The sequence below is a fragment of the Jaculus jaculus genome, chromosome 4, assembly GCF_020740685.1.
Source record: "Jaculus jaculus isolate mJacJac1 chromosome 4, mJacJac1.mat.Y.cur, whole genome shotgun sequence".
Taxonomy (NCBI): Eukaryota; Metazoa; Chordata; class Mammalia; order Rodentia; family Dipodidae; genus Jaculus; species Jaculus jaculus.
Window position 1 is genome coordinate 125,680,887 of NC_059105.1, and position 14,375 is coordinate 125,695,261.

The 14,375-nt window shown below is 41.0% G+C and overlaps 1 protein-coding gene across 3 annotated transcripts in view; it reads right to left on the reverse strand.

The window, feature by feature from the left end:
- Pnpt1 (polyribonucleotide nucleotidyltransferase 1) overlaps positions 1-9,548 on the reverse strand; it is a 124,886-nt gene extending 115,338 nt beyond the window's left edge. For all 3 annotated transcript variants that reach the window (XM_045147396.1, XM_045147395.1, XM_004668964.2), the window contains exons 1-5: positions 9,382-9,548; positions 7,046-7,106; positions 5,909-5,983; positions 5,132-5,237; positions 3,430-3,479 (exon numbers count right to left, since the gene is read on the reverse strand). In XM_045147396.1, the coding sequence (XP_045003331.1) occupies positions 3,430-3,479; positions 5,132-5,237; positions 5,909-5,983; positions 7,046-7,106; positions 9,382-9,542 (453 nt within the window). In that variant the 5' untranslated portion in view covers positions 9,543-9,548. The remainder of the gene's footprint in view (positions 1-3,429; positions 3,480-5,131; positions 5,238-5,908; positions 5,984-7,045; positions 7,107-9,381) is intronic.
- Positions 9,549-14,375: the final 4,827 nt, after the last annotated feature.

Consider the following 14,375-nt stretch of genomic DNA (forward strand, 5'->3'; position numbering starts at 1 on the left):
TTGAAACCTTGGCCTAAGAGATGCCTTGCAGTGCTGTAAGTACAGCTTGATGGACTATTTGGGTCAGAGTTGAAAGACCTGAATGCAGTAACAACTATGGGCTGTGAAGTTTGGCTTATGAGGGTGAGAAAGAGCTTTGCTTACACTAGGCTAGCAGTTTGTGTGAGAAGCTTGCTGTTATGCCCGTGTTCTGAGAAGTTGTGCAAGGTTGCTTTGTGTAGAAACGAATTGGTGTGATCACAGGGATATGGCACAGAAAAAGAAAAATCTTTGGGTGAACTGCTGCCATTCAGCTGCAATTGAGAGATTACAACCTTTGAGACTGGGCCAATTGACCTGCACTGGGACAACAAATTGGCATGCTACCTGGTATTATGGAGTATAAGAAATGCAGGAAAGAGAGGGTAATTGAGTTTAACACAGTCTTGTGTTTTGGAAATGGCCATGGGCAGTGTGAAGCAGGTTTGCTAGACACCTGCATGGAGACCCCATGGGGCCATGAGGATGAACTGTGGATTGCAATGGAGACCCAGTGGAGATGCCGAGACCATGAGATGGCTGCTAAGAAAAGCTGCCGGCCCCAAATGAAGGACTTTTCCAGGACTGTGAGTAGCCTAGCTGGAGGGGAGAAATTGGAACTCCAGAGATTTGTTGCTGGTTAGGATTATCGAATTTGAAGACTTGTTCCTGACTAGAGTTGTTGGAATTGAAGCTACAGAGTTTGATGTTTGCCCTGGTTGTTTTAAATCATGTATTGGTTGAATATTTCTTTGCTATGCCCAATGCCATCTTTTGCAGTGTGACTATTTATTCTGTGCCATTATGGGTTTTTGGTATTATGGCTCAGTTAGAAGATCTTGGGCTATGGGGATGTATAAACATCATTGGAACTGATAAAAACTATGGGGACTTTTAAAGTTGGATGAATGCACTACATTTTACAGCATGTATGGTTATCAATTTATGGGGGCCAGGGGCGGAATGTGGTGATTTGATTCAGGGGTACCCCATAAAACTACATGTTCTGAATGCTAGGCTCCCAGCTGATAGAGATTTGGCAATTAATACCTCCTGAAGGCAGTGGGTAAGGGCTTATGGGTGTTATAGCCAATGTTTGTTACACTCTTCTGTTCCTGTTGTCCACCTTATGTGGGCCAGTGGGTGATGTCCACTCTCTCTGCTCATGCCATCATTTTCCCTGCCTTCATGGAGCTTCCCCCTCGAGCCTGTAAGCCAAAATAAACCTCTTCCTCTCCCCTCCCCCACCACAAGCTGCTCTTGGCTGGGTGGTTTCTACCAGTAATATGAACCTGACTGCAATGGCACACGTGTATGGAGTTCATTTGTACAGGCTGAAGGTCTTGATATGCCCATTTTCCCTCTCTTAAATAAATAAAAATAAACTTAAAAAAAAAAAACTAAATTGATTTTGGAGGATAATCATTTGGGTTAGCAATTTGACCTAAAATACAGAACTGTATGTTCAACAGTAACAGCATGGTCTCTGTAGGTCAATTCCTTAATTTTGGTTATCATTTAACTAAATAAATCCTTGACATTGGATAAATTACTTAAACATGGAAAGATTCCCTCATCTTTCCCCCCCCTCAGTAATGGGGATTTTTAACCCAGGGCATTCTAATCTAGGCAGATGCTCTTAATCTAAGCTAGTTTCCCAGTCTAAATTTCCTCAACTGTCAAAGAAAAGTGGCATCTTCCTAATGGGTTCCTGTGAGAATTGCAGAAATGCTATGTGTAAGGCATGCCACAATACTAGGTGTGCTACAAATATTCAGTAAATGTCATCTGTATATTTTTATTATCTGTCTATACTGCAATAATGTGCCTATATTAAATTCCTAAGAAAATAATTTAGGTCTGTGACATCCTCTTATTAATGCAAATAGATAAAATGGTTAAAGCATACTTATGTTATTTATTTTTGGAGTTTTCGAGGTAGGCTTTCACTCTAGCCTGGGCTGACCTGAAATTAACTATATAGTCTCAGGGTAGCCTCAAACTCACAATGATCCTCCTACCTCTGCCTCCCAAGTGCTGGGATTGAAGACATGTGCCACCAGGCCCAGATCAAGCATACCTAATTAAAGCATATGGGTCACTGTGGTGAAAGAAAAGAGTATTTAGGTATTGTGATTAGTATTAATATATAGTAAGATAAAGAGGTTCAGAGGACCCAGTAATAAAAATAGGTGAAAAACTTTTGGAAGAGAACCTTCTCTTTGCAGATGGCAGTGATCTTGGGATGTCTCAGAAGGCATCATACTGCTGGCAAGAAGTGACAGAGGAGTGCTCTGCACTGAAATATCTCTATCACACCTTCCAAGGCTCAGGGTCCATTACAGAAGAGGAAGCAGGAAGAATGTAAGAGCCAAAGGAAGGGTAGGACTCCTTACAACATGCTCCTCCAGACACAAAATGGTCTGGATATCCATGACCTCACAGTGCTGCCTGACACTACCTACACAAGACCATCCTAATAGGAGGAAAAGATCATGACATCAAAATAAAAGAGACTGACTGAGAGGGGGAGGGGATATGCCTGTGAAGCCTAAGGACCCCGGTTCGAGGCTTGGTTCCCCAGGTCCCATGTTAGCCAGATGCACAAGGGGGCGCACGTGTCTGGAGTTCGTTTGCAGGGGCTGGAAGTCCTGGCGTGCCCATTCTCTCTCTCTCTCCCTCTATCTGTCTTTCTCTCTGTGTCTGTCACTCTCAAATAAAAAAAAAAAAATTAGTTGTGATAAGCTAGGCATGGTGGCTCATGCCTGTAATTCCAACATTTAGAAAGCTGAGGCAGAAGGATTGCCATGAGTTTGGGGCCAGTCTGAGCTACAAAGACCCTGTCTTTATAAAAAAAAAAAAATTCAGGGCTGGAGGGATGGTTTAGTGGTTAATGCATTTTCCTGTAAAGCCAAAGGACCCAGGTTCTATTCCCCAGGACCACTGCACCACATGCACAAGGGGAGCACACATCTGGAGTTTGCTTGCCGTAGCTGGAGGCCCTGGCATGCCCATTCTCTCCCTCTTCCTCTTTCTCTGTCAAATAAATAAATAAATAAAAATAAAATATTTTTTAAAACTCCAATTGAATTGTTTATCCTTGTGTGACCCAAAAATTTCAGCTGCCTAATCTGGTCCTCACCTCAGTTACACTAATGTTCATGTTTATTCCTATTACATGTCATATCTGCATGTAATGCTTTCTCAACAATCACTCACTACTATTCATAACTCAAGTGTCAGCTCAAATTGATACCAAGCCCACGTAAGCTTTGAAAGTACTGCCTTCTAAAAGCAATTTAAAATGTATCAGGATCATGAAAATTCCTTATAACAATCTGACTAGAAAGAATTACAGAGATTAAACATTTTTTTTTTTTAAGTTAGAGAGAAACCTAAAGCAGAACTGACCTGAGTATCATAAAAGTAGCCAGGTAGAAAGAGAGGTCGAATTGAACGATCTGAAAGAAAAGGAAAAACATTAAATAGTTACTTGAGAGTTAAAACTACTGAACAAGGGTTGGAGGGATGGCTTAGCGATTAAGGCATTATTAGCCTGCAAAGCCAAAGGATCCAGGTTCAATTTCTCAGGACCCACGTTAGCCAGAAGCACAAGGGGGTGCAAGCATCTGGAGTTCCTTTGCAGTGGCTAGAAGCCCTGGTGTGCCCATTCTCTCTGTCTCTCCATCAAATAAATAAGTAAGATATTTAAAAAAACCTACTGAACAAAGCCACCTGTTCAATATGACAAAACAAACTCCTAGCACTGATATGATAAGAATGAGGTAAATATAAATGGGTTAATAAACACAGAGAATGACCTACCAAAAAAGCTGAGGACAGACTTTTAAGACCACAGTAGACCAAAAGAAAAAGTTTCGTTGGAATTTTGTGACTGAGGAATACATATAAGCAATCTATGGGTAGAAAAGCTACAAACTACAAATGATTCAATATTTATGGATGTCAAATATTTGGAAGGTGACTGGGCTGGTGATGTAACTCTGAGGCAGAGTTCTTGCTTTGAATGACAGTCCCTGGGTTTTACCACCACCACCACCACCACCACACACACACACACACACAAACACACACACAGAGAGAGAGAGAGAGAGAGAGACTTAGATGATTATAGACAAACTTTAATCCATTATAAATATAATGCTTTATGAGTTACTATACTGGACATAAAAATGAAAAATATAAAATGGATGGACCCGGAAAGGATTATACTAAGTGAGGTAACCCAGGTCCAGAAAGCCAAGTGCCACAAGTTCTCTCTCTCTCTTTCTTTCTTTCTTTTTCTTTTTTTTTTTTTTTTTGGTGTTTTGAGGTAGGGTCTCACTCTGGCTCAGGCTGACCTGGAATTCACTATGTAGTCTCAGGGTGGCCTCAAACTCACGGCGATCCTCCTACCTCTGCCTCCCAAGTGCTGGGATTAAAGGCGTGCGCCACCACGCCCGGCATGTTCTCTCTCATATGTGGATCCTAGCTACAGATGACTGGGATTCTGCGTGAGAAGGAAAATACTTAGTAGCAGAGGCCAGTAAGTTAAAAAGGAGATATAAAGGGAAGAGCAAGGAAGGGAGGAGGGTACTTAATAGGTTGATATTGTATATATGTAAGTACAATGATTGAGATGGGGAGGTAATATGATGGAGAATGGAATTTCAAAGGGGAAAGTGTTGGGGAGGGGGGGAGGGAGGGAATTACCATGGGATTTTTTTTTATAATCATGGGAAAATGTTAATAAAAAATTAAAAAGTTTTTAAAAAATGAAAAATATAAGGGATAGATTCAACAGAGTAGCAGCAAGGCCATTTGAATTCATATGCTTAATAGAGATTCATTTATCCAGTAAGTAGTAGTTATTGAATGCCTATTTGTATTAGGCAGTAGCCAAGTACAGGACCTTTAGTAGTGAAAAAAAGAAGGGAAAGGTTTTTTTCTCCCTCAGGGAGCACACATTTGAGTGAGAAAAACAGACAGTAAATAATCTCTAGAGGCATCATACAATACAGGAAGACAAAAGAGATATTGTAGAACACAGATGGAACAGAAGAGCTATTATTTGGCATATTACCAAAAGTAAAGGGTTCTATGTTAATCTTACCTATTATTCGACTTGTAAGAATTTCTTTCTCAGAGGAAGCAATTTCTCTTCTAAGGTAGTTTGTGGGAATTCTACCTGCTGCAGCGGCCTTCTGTCTGTAGTCAACCTAAAGTTGCAATTAAAAAAAATACAGTTTATATGGGTTCTTTATTTTAGTAAAAAACTGTATTTTAACTTTTCTTATATAAAATCCAGTTTTCCCAAGATTGTTAACAACATATTCTAAAATGTGAGTAAAGGATATTTTATTTATGTTTCACATTTTAAATCTTTCAGATGAAGAAGGGTTTATAGAATGATTTAACCAACTGATAAAAAAATTTCCCCTTAGCAATCAGATGACTACATAGCCTTATGACCTCCTACAGTAGCTTACTATGGTCCAGTACAACATTGCCTTTTGTTGTTGCATCCAAACAGTTAGATGTAACTGCTTTTCTCTTACATTGGAAAGATGAAATAAAATTCTAATGAACTCTTCACTTAACATATAGTGGCAGACACATACTAAGAAAAACCCATCAAGACAACAAATTTATTGTATAGTCACTGTCAAAGTACTCATGGACTTCTACTGATCCTATGAGCTCACATATATACCTAGACATTCTAAACTATGCTTACTACTAATAATCAGTTTGTATTCTCTTAATGACTCAAATGAAACAAGAGAAATCCTCTGTTGTAGTTTATATTTTCATTCTGATGCTGAACAAAAAATTACAAATTCTGTATTTATGCTCTACCACATGTACAGATAAATCTGCAAATACTCACCACCAAAGGCATGAACTGGGAAGGTGAAGGTTTTGTCTTACTGACCGCTGTGACCATCACTGCAGTGTCACCTGACTTAGTTAAAATATGAACAATATTATCAGCAACAATATGAGCAAATTCCTGAGCTACAAAGATAGCTAAATTAGTAAAAGTGACTGCCTCACAAGCAAGAACACCTGAGTGCAATTTCTAGTACCCATGTAAAAATGCTGGACATGGTGTTCTTGTTATCCCAGTACTGAGGAGATGGGGAAAGGTGGAGCTTGCTGGCCAGTCTAGTATAATTGGTAAGCTCCAGGTCATTCAGAGATCCTATCTTAAAAAGATGTGGATGGCATACCTGAAGAATGACGTTCAAGAATGACCTTTGTCCTACATACATATCTGCACAAATGTGCTCATGCGCCTCCACACACATAAACATGCATACAAACACACATGCAAAATGAAAAAAAATTGTAACATTGATACATTCTTTTAAAATTAGGTAATTTCTAAATAGATATTGAATGAATCCTTATTCCCAATAAACTCAAGGGAAGGTATTTCTTATTCCATGTGATTACAGAGAAAATAATTATTCACTCTTCATCCTTTCTATCTGATGACAGTTAAAATCTATGAATCAAATCACATTTTCTACACTTTTTTGTTGTTGTTTTTTGAGGTGGGGTCTCATTCTAGCCAAGGCTGACTTGAAACTCACTCTGTAGTCTCAGAGTGGCCTTGAGCTCACAGCGATCCTCCTACCTCTGCCTCCCGAGTGCTGGGACTAAAGGGATGCACCCCCCACCCAGTGGACATTTACTACTCTTTATGAGGAAATTTAAGCTATGTACAAAGAAAATTTCCAAAGTATTACTATTGAAGAGAATAGTGAAATTACTTTCTCTAGAAAACCATAATGGGTTTTGTTACCAGAATACAATAAAACTCATGCTTGGAAGTGATCTTAAAGGATCTTTCCCACATCTAATCCTCTACTGGTCTAGCAAGATTCTGACACTAGAACTATTACAAGTATCAGAATTAATTCTAGCACCACAATGCTAAGAAATGATGCTATAAAGATACTTAGCACTAGTCTCCATCACCATTTTTAGGATGAAAATTTCAAAAACAGGGATTTCTTACCTGTACCACAGCACAGCCATCTGCAAATCTTGCCAGTTTTCCAGTGGATATTTCTAATTTTCTGTTTAAAAATAAAAATCCAATACAAAATGAAATTGGCACAATTTTTAGCTTGTATCAAGTAATCAGAGATTCTAAGGAAGAGCTAAAGCTTCATAAGCTCTGTTCTCCAGGAAAAAGTAAACAAGTACAAAGAGACAGGACTTATGGACATCAAAAGCAAGGAAGATTGAAGGGCTACTTAAAAAAGATGACAGAGGGCTGTAGTGCCTCCTCCCCTAATATGTCAGAATTAAAGAATGCCAGAGACAGAGAGAGCTTACAGCTCATCTAGATATCACCCAACTACAGCCCAAGGTCTGTTTCTGTAGAGCCTAACAACTAAGGTGTTTGTTTAGAAAAAGGAGAGGGCAGAGCTGGGCAGATGTCTTAGCAGTTTAGGTGCTTGTCTGTGAAGCCTAAGGCCTCAGGTTCAGTTCCCCAGACTCCACATAAGCCAGAGGCACACAGTGGCTCATATCTGGAATTCACTTGCAGCGGCTGGAGGCCCTGGTGCACCCATTCTCTCTCTCTTATAAATTTAAAAAAAAAAATATACATATATATATATGAATTAAAAAGAGGCAGGGCTGGGCATGGTGGCCCACGCCTTTAATCCCAGAACTCAGGAGGCAGAGGTAGGAGGATCACCCTGAGTTCAAGGCCACCCTGAGACTCCACAGTGAATTCCAGGTCAGCCTGGACTAGAGTGAAACCCTATGTTGAAAAACAAAACCAAAACCAAAACAAACAAAAGAGACAGGGTCTGTTTATTTTTTGTTTTTTCCAGGTAGGGTCTCACTCCAGCCCAGGCTGACCTGGAATTCGCTATGGAGTCTCAGGGTGGCCTCCAACTCACAGCAATCCTCCTACCTCTGCCTCTTGAGTGCTGGGATTAAAGACTTGCACCACCACGCCTGGCAGGGTCTCTTTAAATAGCCCAGGCTGGCCTGGAGCTTGTGGTCCTCTTGCCTTAGCCTGGTGAGTACTTGAAAACACAGGCAAACTTTTTTTTACTAATCCTGTGTAACTTTTCAATTTTGTACGCATTATGTATCAAAGTAAGACTTTGAATGAAAATAAATGAGTTAAGGGCTGGGAGATAGTTCAGTGGTAGAGCATTTGCCTAGTATGAACAAGGACCTGGGTTCTATTCCCAGCACCAGGTTTAAAAAAATGAATTGAAAGTCAAAAACAAACAACAAAAACGAAGAAGGCTTAGATTCAACGACAGATTTTATGTGTGTATGGGTTTTTTAAAAAATAAGCTAGGGTCAAAATTTTTAAAAATACATATATAAAGAACACACTAATAGTTTTTTCTATTACAAAAATTTCATGTAGAAGTTTGGGGCTGGGGACTGGGGAGTTGAGATAGGCTGTGGCCAAATAGTCCAGACTGCTCTGGAATTCAAGATCCTCCTGCCCCAGTTTCCCTGAGTGCTAGGCTTATAAACACACCCAGCTATCAGTTTTTAAAGTGATGTTTGACAAGGATTCTGGCAAACAGATCCCTGGAACAAGTACTGGCTTTGTAAGGAAGAAACAGTTCAGAATCCACCTAGTCCCATTAGTACTTACTAATTTTTTGTTTTGTTGTCTAAGGTAGGGTCTCACTGTAACCCAGGCTGACCTGGAAGTCACTATGCAGTCTCAGGCTGGCCTTGAACTCACAGCAATCCTCCTTACCTCTGCCTCCCGAGTGCTGGGATTAAAGGTGTGTGACACCATGCCCGGCCACTTACTAATTTTTTGACTGTCAGTAAATTCCGCTTATGTTTCTATGGTATTAACTACTTAATGTGGTACTTTTACTACAGGTGTCAGGATTGCGTGCATGATATCATGTGCTTTTAGTAAAATGACATGTCCTTTCCTTTCCTACTCATCCTGGAAAACTTTTGGACCATCAGTTAATGTAATTAACTGGGTTAGATAACGTAAGTATACCCTAACAATTCGCTACTTCGAGGTGTACATTTCCCACTTCAGAGACCAAGGGTCTGGGAAGGTGATGTTGTCAGGTGGATAGGCAGGCCCAGATGGAGCAAGGAAGTCCTAACCGAGCAACTAGAGAGAGGTTCAAGAAGCAAAGAGCACCAGACTACGCGGGAAGGAAAAGAGTCCGAGGAGACAGGCTTCCAATCCGGAGGAGGAAATTTTGAATTTAGGTTGAGAGTAAAGACAGTTTAGGGAGAACTAGGCTGCTGGATTTCTACCTTGGTAGATTAAAGAAGAGTTGGCCGGATCGGATAGGGTATCTTGTGAATAGACCGGGAACGCACTTCGTGTCTTACCTGGGGCCCAAGTCCACAGCCACAGTTCTGGACCCCGCGCTGCTCCATAGTGCCCGCGCCTGCAAGTAGGTGAGTGCACGATTGCGCCCGGACAGACGGAGGGAACCTTCGTACAGCGGCCGGAGCCGCAGGCACGAGCCGTACTGTCTGCAGGCCGCCATGACACCCAGAGCGCGATCAGCCGGAGCCGCGCCCTCATTGGCTCCCTTCAGTCCTGGGGGCGGAGCCTAACACAGTTTCATTTTAGTGGAGCCGGAGAAGTGGATGCTTGGAGGCCTGTCTACGGAGATTGGGAAGGGTCAATTTTATGACAATGAGCTAGTATTTAACCTCTCTTTCTGCTTTGCTTTTATTCCCTAGTGAAAAACAAATAATGCTTGATGCGTGCGTGCGTGTGTGTGCCCGCGCAATATCGTGGGTTCAAAGAAAGTCTTAGAGTCTTGTGTTTAATAAGTACAAGTCGGAGCCCTGGCGTGGTGGCGCACGCCTTTAATCCCAGCACTCGAGAGGCAGAGGTAGGCGGTTTGCCGTGAGTTCGAGGCCAACCTGAGACTCCATAGTGAATTCCAGGTCAGCCTGGGCTACAGTGAGATCCTACCTCGAAAAACAACAACAACAAAAACAAAAACAAAAACAAAACAAAACAAAACCCCACAAACAAAGTACAAGTCAGGCTGCAGAGATGGATTAGCGGTTAAGGCGCTTGCCTGCTAAGCCAAAGGACCCAGATCCGATTTCCCAGGACCCATAAACCAGATGCCTAAGGTGGCACATGCTTCTGGAGTTCGTTTACAGCGGCTAAAACCTTGGAGTGTCCATTCTATCTCTATGTGCCTCTTTTTCTCTCAAATATAAGTTAAAACATTTTTTTAAAACTAATATAAGTCACCGGACTTATATTATCACATTACACATTATTTGCCTCTATCAAGTACGAATCACGAGAATTTGTGTGCAGGGCCATGGAAAGAGAGTTCGTGCTCACTTAATTAAATGATTTTAGAATTCAAATCTGATATTCTTATGGAGTGGATACATTTTTCCCATTAGAACCCCCCCCATACTTTTAGAACTGAACATTCACAATGATCATTTTACATTGTCAATTTCTTTCATGGCCATAACCCCAAAGAAGACCAAACAATGCAAACCTAGTTGTAAGAATGAAGAATATTGACATCTAGGGCTGGAGAGGTGGTTCAGACGATAAAGGCACTTGCTTGCAAATATTGAAGACTCAGGTTTGATTCCCTAGTACTCACATAAAGCCTGATGTATAAAGTGGCACATATATCTGGTGTTCATTTGCAGTTGTCAAAAAAAAAAAAAAAAACCTCTGACACACCCATTCTCCCTAGATGGGAGAAAGATAATCTTGCACATAAAAAAACAGACAAGTCGTTTAATGGCAAAGCAGTTTTCTGATGCCTGGCTTTCTTGAACTGTTTACTGATTTGGGATTTCCATGCTGATAGGATTGTTGCTAACTTTGTATATGGGTGTTTAGTGTTAAAGTGGCCTTTTTCTCTTTAACTTTACCTTGAGATGCCATTGTGATTTCAAAAACTAAGAGGGGGTACAGTTAGGGTGACTGGACTCCTGGAAGTAAGGAAAAGGCAAGAAAGTCTGAACTTGCTAGAACTCAAAGATGATCTGACTTCTTACCTCTTGCCTAGTTCCCTACACCTGTTTTTCTACAAACAACCAGGACCCCTCCTGGGAGGGAGGTCTTTCATAGGATTTAAACATTGTGGTTCATCAAGTTCAGCTCCCAGAACTTGGTGTCAGGATAACCTCTTCCTGACATAGCCCTTAGCTCTAATCAATCAGCTGTCCCTCTGGTTCACCTGAGCCGAAAGATAGCCCATCACTATAAGGTTATAAATACCTTTTCAAGGGGAGGGCTGGCTCTCTGATCACTTGGGAACTTCCAGCTGTGGGTGACTTTTCCCTAGGTTCAGCCCGGGCCCCACCAGGAGGGTCCCCTAGCCCTTATTCTCCACATGGGTTACTCATCCCCTCCAACTCCCCACATGGCAAGATCTCCTTGAACTTTCTTTTCTCTTTTCTTTCCACGTTTTTGTTTTTTTTTCAGGCCCTCCTCATGGGATCTCTAGCCACGTGGGTGCCTTTCGTTGGGTCTGTACTTCCCTCAATAAATATAATAATTTAATAATTATGCTTCCCAGTCTTCTTTTTATTCAATTATTTGATTAAAATTAGAAACAGGGCTGGAGAGATGGCTTAGCGGTTAAGCGCTTGCCTGTGAAGCCTAAGGACCCTGGTTTGAGGCTCGGTTCCCCAGGTCCCACGTTAGCCAGATGCACAAGAGGGCGCACTTCGTTTGCACAGGCTGGAAGCCCTGGCGCGCCCATTCTTTCTCTCTCCCTCTATCTGTCTTTCTCTCTGTGTCTGTCGCTCTCAAATAAAATAAATAATTGAAAAAAGATTTAAAAAAATTTTGAAACAAAGCTGGGCATGGCGGTGCACATCTTTAATCCCAGTACTTGGGATGCAGAGGTAGGAGGACTGACATGAATTCAAAGCCACCCTGGGAATATATAGTGAATTCCAGGTCAGCCTGAGCTAGTGAGACACTACCTCAAAAAAACAAAACTGAAAAAAAAAGAAAGGAACGAATGTAGGGTTTGGGGGTTCAGTGACTTTCCTGGACCCTGAATACCCTATTATATATCCACTGTAACCTCTCATGAAGACACATCTATCAGAATATACTCGTCACAGTTCAACATGATGGATTTCTAACTCACCTGTTAGTAATGCTCTGAAGTACTCAATGGCCATTTTCATTTGGCAGTACTACCTAACCAGTTATAGAACATAGGCTTGGATTTAGTCCCTGGTGATTTTAACTTGTCTTTCATCAGTTATATAACTCTATTTATCTAAGCCTCGATTTATAAAAATGGATACTGAGATAAATATCACTGAATTTTTGTAAGGATTAAATGTCACAGAGGATGTAAGATATTTATCATAATACCTGATGCTGTTCACATTGACAAATAGGAGACTCAGCCTTGATCCAGCCTTTTCTTAATTTTCCTTCTAGTTTACTCCACTCAAAAAACTAATCAAAGACTTTAGAGATTGCCTAGTGGTTAAGGCACTTGCCTCCAAAGCCTAAGGGCCAATGTTCAATTTCCCGGAACCTACATAAGCCAGATGCATATGGTGGTGTATGTGTCTGGCACATGCATCTAGAATTTGTCTGCAGTGGCCAGAGGCCCTGGCATGCCCATTTCTCTCTCTCTCTCTCTCTGTAATAAATAATTAAAAAATTAAAATTAAAATAAAAATACTAATCAACATTCTTTCAGAACCGATTGAATGCTTTAGCTTTCACTCAGCTATAAATGCTAGAAAGAAGCACAGATTTTTAGATAAGGAATCCACCTGTGTTTTCTTAGGTCAAGTCAAGTAGTATTGGTAATAAACTCAAAAGCACTGAAATCTTGTGGCTGAGCCTTGTTACAGTTGATACCTAGTGTATTTATGTTAGGATGTTGGACATATTTAGATTAGCACAGAAACAAAAATATAAAAAGCTTAAATTAGGACCCATGAGGTTTAGTTGAAGATAGGTCACATTCTAGAAGTATAAATCTTCCACAGCCACAATATAATTTTAAAGGAATTTCTCTTTGACTCTTGGAGTATATTGAAGTGATCCAATTTAAATTCACTAGCAGTATTTCTTTCTCCTTTTCTCTTTTTTGACATGTTTTTTTTCTAACATATTTTATTTTTATTTATTTTTATGAGAGAGAATGGACACACCAGGGCCTCCAGCCACTGCAAATCAACTCCAGATGCATGTGCTACCATGTGCATCTGGTTTACATGAGTTCTGGAGAACTGAACCTGGCTCCTTAGGCGTTGCAGGCAAGCATCTTAACTATCTATCCAGTCCATCTTTTCTCTTTTCTAAGTGTTCAAATTTACTTTCATAAAAATATCACTGTGTGCTCTGAGTAGCAATTTTATTTAAGTCAAACATTATGGAAGTAAAATGTTCAATTAAAAAGGTTAACTTGGCTTGTAGTTTGGCTTAGGTAGTATAGTAGATAGCCTCAGGTTGCTGGGATGAACTTCCAGACCAGGCACAGTTATGGGAGGAAGGAAATTTATTTGAAGCTTACAGCTCATATTGCACTTTTCAGCACTATATGGGCTATCTGGGAACTGGCATCCCTCCAGACTGAGCTGTATCTCTTGATGCTTTGCATTGGCAGCATTAACATTTTTTAAATTTTTTAATTAGTTTTCTATTCTGCAAGTACAGGCAGTTTGGTACCATTATTAGGCTCATCCGTGACCTACCCCCTCCCCATTGGCCCCTCCATGTTGAGGTATATGGGTCATGCATTGTGGAGTTAGCCCACAGTTATTGGTACGATAAATGTCTCTGCATATCATGACCCAACATGTGGCTCTGACACTTTCCGCCCCCTCTTCCATAAAATTTCCCTGAGCCATGTTGGGTTCATTTTTGGTCTGCTTCAGTGATGAGGTGTTGGGGGCCTCTGGGGCTCTGGCTTTCTGATTTGGTAGGCGTTGATTTTTCTCGGTGTTGGTCTCCTTCCCCCTTGTGCTGGTATCTAGTTCATCAGGAAAACAGCACCCTTGCTTGTTTCGCCAATTTTCCTTAGTTTTAGCCAGGGCCCTTTTGAGGTATGATGGGGTGGCTCTCTCCTTAGGATCTGCATATATCTGAAAAATAGAAGCAGATTCTCCAATGGAGAGTAAGTTAGCACCAGGACAAATGAGATAGCCCTTACTTTTTTTATAGAGAGTTTAATAGGTGTAGGCCCTCTTGTAGCCCATGATTGATGGTAGCTTGATACTGGAGAGTGGTCTTATACTTGGATATGTTTCTGACTTGTTTCCCAGCTCCAGCTATGGGTCTTGTACCACTGAGGGGATCAGTTAGCTGAATCAAGAGCAGTTGGTTCTCCTCCATGGCTGTGTTC